The following is a 6000-nucleotide window of genomic DNA, read 5'->3' as shown; positions in this document are numbered from 1 at the left end:
GGAGGCACAGCTTATATATGTGTAGGGTCTGAATGTGGGATTCTTTCCACTCTATGATGCTCTAAATATATGCCAAAAACTACAGTTAATTTTTTCCTTTTCCTCCAGTATAAATGTTTCGAACGCATTCACTTTGTGGTCAACCCTGATTTCCAGGCGTTTCTTTTCCATCAAAATACGTGCCAGGTAGTGATGTGGAAGGAAGAGAATTGGGTGCATAGTCAAGAAACTGAAAGTTTAGCTCTAGCTCCGATCGGTGAGACTTCAGGCAAATTACTCCCTTTCCTCAGTTATAAAAAGGAGGTTAGATCAGCGATTCTCCCTGTCTCGGGCTGGGTGAGATGGGAGTCATAGGGCTTTCCCTTTCATAGAAATTACTACGAAACCCAGCTACAAATATCTGATTCAATAATCCTTAACGTGCCTTCCAATTCGCGTAGTACGATTCCAAGGCATTCTTCTCTATTCAGTATTTGTTAGCTGTTTTTATTCTTACCAATCTCGCCTTACATTCAAAAATATTCATTATCCCCTACGCGTGCTCTCTTTCAAAAATATTTATTAATGGCCTATTATGTGCCAAGTACCGTATTATCTGGTTTTTGTAGTATTCCTTTCCCGAGGTGTCCCTGTCATTTAGAAGGTTATCCCTGTCTTCCGAACTTGGGACTCGAAAGCATTCGCATCTACGTCGTGTTATTCATAACGCTCCAGGGTCCTTTCCAGTCCCTTCTCCACCCACCACACTTCACGCAGGTCCATCTCGGCTCGCAGACATTAATGAATTCCTCTTGGGAACCACCTCCTTCACCTACCGGCGGCTCCATCAACACTAATTCCCTAGCTAGTCGGTGGGAGTCCAAGTGGGACGTTTTCGGAAGTCGGAGGAACTCCCCAGCACGTCGGGCCCCTGGGCAGGGCTCCGGCCCGCAAAGGTCGCGGGGCGGCGGCTGCTGGCCTAAGGGGTCTCCCCTCGTCGGGAGGTGCCGGCGGGGCTCTAACTTCCTCGGTTTCCCTTCCGAGCGCACAGACGCAGCGCGTGCCGCTCTCCCCTGCGCAGGAACTTCCCCGGCCTCAGCTCTCACTCGAACGCCGAAGCCGGCTTTTCGCACGCTCCCGCCGTCCTCCTCCCGCGGCCGCGCTCCCTGCGCCGCCGCGCGTGTCCTCAGGGAGCCTCTGGCTCCCCCCGCCTCCCCCGCCCCGCGTGCCCTTCAGCGGGTCCCCCCACCCCCCAGCCCCCAGCCCCCAGCCCCCAGCCCCCGCCCGGCCGACGCGAAGGGAGCGGGGCGCGCGCGCCGGCGGCGGGACGACGTGCGCGAGACGCACGGCCCCGCGCGGAGCGCCGGAAGGAGCCGGGCCGGAGCCTCGCGCGTCGTGCGCGCGCCGCCACCCGCCCCCAGGCCCCGGCAGCGACCTCGCGCGCGCGCACTGAGGCGCCGCCGCCGCCGCCGCCGCCGCAGCCGCCGCGGCTGCTGCTCCGGCTGCTGCAGGAGGCGGCGCTGGCTGGCGGCTGCGCTCGCTCCAGTCGGCGAGCGGAGCAGCGAGCGAGCGTGTGTGTGTTTTTTAAAGATGGCCGGAGCGGCGGCGGCGGTGGCCGCGGGAGCAGCAGCTGGAGCCGCCGCGGCAGCCGTGTCGGTGGCGGCTCCGGGCCGGGCCTCGGCACCCCCGCCGCCTCCGCCGGTGTACTGTGTGTGCCGGCAGCCGTACGACGTGAACCGCTTCATGATCGAGTGCGATATCTGCAAGGACTGGTTCCACGGCAGGTAAATAAACCTCCTCCAGCCCCGCCGCCGCCGCCGCGGCCGGCCACGGGCCAACCGCCGCCGCCACCGCGCCGGCAGCCCGCGCCCCCCTCCGCCCGGCCGCCGCGCCGCGCGCCGAGGGGCCCCGGCGCCGAGCCCCCGGCCCGGGCAGCAGGGCGCGCGGGGCCCCGGGCTCGCCGGGCGCCGGGCGGGCTGAGGGGGGCTGGTGGGATCGCCCGGCCGGGAGAAGAGTCGCCACAACAAACGGGAACAAAGGGGGCCGGCCGAGAAGTTGGCAGGGGGAGACCGGGGCGAGGGGACGCGGCCGGGGCAGGCGCCGGCGGAGGCGGCGGGCGGAGCGCCGGCCGGGCCCGCCGCCCCTCGCGGCGCCCGCAGCCCGGCCGCCGCCCCGCCCGCCCGGGGCTCCGGCCCGGAGTCGCCGCCCGGCCGTCCGCCCTGCTCGGCTGGCCGCAGCGCCTTCCTTCCGGGCGGCGACCGGCTCGCCCCGGCTCAGGGTCTCCAGAAATTGCCCTCCTCCCCTCCCCCCTGCGGTCCCCGTCGCGCCCCCTTGCCCGGTCTTTATCAAACTTCCTCCGCCGCTGGGCACTGGGACGGGGGCGTCGGCAGCGTCAGCCCTGCGGGGCTCCGAGGAGTAAACAGAGCAACAGATGAGGCACTCTCGGGGACTTAAAAGATGCTAGTCGGAAGTTTGGGTCCGGGGGTCCGGGGCGGGGCGGCAGGTCGGCTCGGACCGTGCCCCCCCCGCCCGCCGCCCCAGCACACCCGGTCCTGGCGGGGGTGGAGTGGGCAGCGGGGCCCGAAGGGACAGCCTCTGGTCCCCAACCCCCTGCGTCGCCCCCGCGCCGCAGCTCAAACTTTACAAAGAGTGAAATTTCCCGTCGCCCAAGGGGCCGGCGACACCCGGACGGCCGGGGGCTCGCATCCGGGGGCCTGGTGCGGGCGAACTTTGGCCGGCCGGTGGGCACTTTGGGCCGGGTGGCGGGGGCGGCGAGCGTCGCTCTCTGCCTCCGCAGCCGCCTGCGTTTCGGGTTTGACGTTTGTGAGAGCTCGGGCCGCCTCCGCCGCCAAGCCGTCGACTCGTGTGTTTTGTAATCAAAGTGTGAGGCTAATAAAGGGCGGCGCCACAGCCTCTTGACTCCGGCGTGGGAGGGATTCGCAGGCATTTAAACAAAGAAACTAGTTGGGGTTGGGCTCCCAAAGTCCTTATTTGGGTGTTGTGGCGAAGCCTGCGGTCACCTTTAGGTGAAGCAGGTTACGCGAGCACCGTTTGGTGTTGTATCTTGACGAGAGTAGGCTCGCGGCTAATAGCAGATATGGTGACTGTGATTGTAGGAAGTGTCCTTTGATTGACAGCAGGACATTTAAATACAGCCTCCGCTCCCCCCTCCCCAATTTTACAGAAACACTGCACGACCAGGCCAGATGTCTTAGTCTCCCTCTACTGGCCCTGGGAGAGAAAACCACTTCTGTTACAGCGTTCTTTTCAGTGTTTAGTGCTAGGTACAGTTAGTTTTACTTAATCTTCAAGTAGTTTTATTTAATCAGGTTGCGCAATTCTGACAGCAACAACAGCAAACCGCCCCCCCCATCCCCTACCAAACTGCCAGTGTAAAAGGACAGCGTCGGAATTGTGTATATCAGATTATCTTTCACAGTCTGATCTGTGCTTAGGGAATATTATTACAATTTTGGCACATGTCATTAAGAATAGATTATCCAACGTTCTTTTTTATTACTCCAAAGCGATTTTCTCCTGTATTTTGATGATATGTAAAGCCCAAATTTGAACATACCAAATTTTGCCAGTTCTATTTCTATATCCTCTGTTTCCATAACATATTCTAAGCAACCAGAGTAGATTATCCAAAAAATCTAGGTTACTTATAGAATAAAACCAGGATCCCTGGTGATTATGTAAATAGTTACTTTTTTCAAAGAACTATTTTAGCTGCATAAGAAATTTGCTCTATTGTGTGATGTAGAGATGTGATACATTAATAAATTTTAGACTGGAAATTTTTTTTATCTTAATTTAGGCAATTTAACACTATACCCATGAAAAGCTGCAGTAGTTTATGGAGAGTTCTGTGACACATTTAAGTATAAATTTGAAAACAAGTGTGAAGGGAAAATAAAGAGGGGCATATATTGAAGGAGAGTGAGACCAAAACAAATTTATTACATAAATTTGTGTGACTTCATATATGTGGAAGTGACTCTGAAATATATATATATTTTTTGGCCAGCAGTCCTTGAGAATTTTAATGTGGTTCAGATGTCAACAGAAAATTTAGTAATAACACCCTGCCATGCAAAAGTAACATCTTCTCAGCAAGTTTCTGAATGAAGTATGGGTAATTTGGGGAACATTAGAGAAAATAATGTTTATTGTACCATACAATGAGTGAGTGTTTTCTTGAACACCTCAAAATATTCCTTAGGTATTAATGATTACGCAAATACCATTTACTAAAGTGAGAATTGGCCCCTCAACTACTAAGGTATAGTTTTAATCTGCAGGGTCCGCTTTCCTTTGGTTTCCAGGGGTGGTCTGTCTGCAGAGGAGGAGGGGGTGGGAGGGCTGATACAGAGAATGATCTTTACCGGGATGATTTCTTGATGATTTTGTTTCTTTAAGTAGAAGAAGTTTTTGAACTCAAGGAATCAGTGTTTTGGTATAAATTTGAGTTTACTCTGCCTGGAGTTTCTGACATCTGGAAATCTGAAGTTTTTGCCCTCATTTAGCCTGACAGGGAAGGAGAGGCCCTTCCTTTATGCATTTCAGCGGGCAGCACAGTGGGTGGAACCAGCTGCCTCCAGGTTGGAGGCTGTTGAACTCCTGTATCCTTGGTGTTCAGGAATTCCTATCGCTCCTCCTCTGCCTAAGCCTTTTTGCTAAGTGGGCGGGGAAAGGGACACTTGCCAGGGTACAATGCGTAATTGATATCCTAAGGATGGTGAGCTGAAGAATTAACAGGATTTTCCTATGAAGGTTCCTTCCAGCCTAGAGAGGGAGTTCTTCCTCTCTGTGCCCTTGGTGGAAGTAAGACAATGGAGATCTTTCCTGATAATGTCTCACCCCCTAATCTCTAGGCTAGAGGTCTTTTACATAGTACTCTTAATATCATCCTATACAAAACTGCATCACTGCCCTAATTAAATTGGATTATAATATCTTCTGTCTCCCCATAAGAATGTAAACATCTTTGTTTACTAGTCTTTTTAGTGATGACAAAATTAATACAGAAAAAATAGGAAGTGCAGAAAAGTACCGAGAATATGAAAGTACCCATGTCTTCCAGGGATTACCACTGTTTTAACATTTAAGGTATATGCATATATTTAAAAAACTGGAAGTCATTTTATTCATTCCACTGTTAACCTAACTTTATTAACATATACTTTTTCCTGTGTCTGTAATTAAAGAACTGTGTTCTTTAAAAGCAGTTTCAGTGACTGCGTAATGTTTAATTTATTATAAGGATGTTTTAAAATCATTCCCCTTTTGTTTTTTTACCTTGTTTACTACTACTACTTGTGATTCCTCATGATGGATGGTTGACATCCTTCTAAACCATTGTGAGCATCTCTAATATTTCCATAGAATAAATCACATGCATTAATACATGTAAAACACTTAGAAGATCTGGCACTTGTAAATATTCAACAAGAAATTTCCTTGAAGTAGAATTATTAGTCTCAAGACACAGATATTTTCAAGCTTCTGGTTCTTCTTGCCAGATTGTCCTCCAGAAAGGTTATTCCTGTTTACACTCTCACCAGCAGTGCCTGCTTATATTTTCCTGTATCATCTACAGTTTAAAGTATTATTAAAACCCTCCCCCCAGAATCAGTTAAACATTTTGCCAGTCTGCAGATATTTCCACCAAAAGACATACCCAAGATTGTTCATAGCAGTACTATTCCTATTATCTCCAAACCGGAACAGCCTGAATGTCATCAACAGTGGATTGGATAAATTGTGGTATATTCATAAGATAGAGTGCTACCAAATGATTAAAAGAGGAATGCACTACTGATGCATGCAATAACATGTGCAAATGTCACAGATATAAAGTTGAATAAAAGAAGCCAGGCACAAAAGCGAATACTGTTTGAGTCTGCTTATATGAAGTTCAAGTACAGGGGTAATCGGGTGAGAGAAGTCAGACTGGTGCCCACCTCTCTAGGGGTATTTACTGAGAGGAGGCCCAACCAGGAGAGCTTCTGAAGTTCA

The 6000-nt window shown here is 52.0% G+C and overlaps 1 protein-coding gene across 2 annotated transcripts in view; it reads left to right on the top strand.

Moving 5' to 3' along the window:
* Positions 1 to 1512: 1512 nt before the first annotated feature.
* KDM7A (lysine demethylase 7A) overlaps positions 1513 to 6000 on the top strand; it is an 83191-nt gene continuing 78703 nt past the window's right edge. Inside the window, exon 1 of one of the 2 annotated variants that reach the window (XM_039234001.1) lies at positions 1513 to 1763. In XM_039234001.1, the coding sequence (XP_039089932.1) occupies positions 1570 to 1763 (194 nt within the window). In that variant the 5' untranslated portion in view covers positions 1513 to 1569. The remainder of the gene's footprint in view (positions 1764 to 6000) is intronic. The other variant, XM_039234002.1, reaches the window with a different exon arrangement.

Source organism: Hyaena hyaena, unplaced genomic scaffold (assembly GCF_003009895.1).
Source record: "Hyaena hyaena isolate Hyena2069 unplaced genomic scaffold, ASM300989v1 scaffold_82, whole genome shotgun sequence".
NCBI classification, from domain to species: Eukaryota; Metazoa; Chordata; class Mammalia; order Carnivora; family Hyaenidae; genus Hyaena; species Hyaena hyaena.
This window is presented reverse-complemented; position numbering and strand designations above follow the sequence as displayed.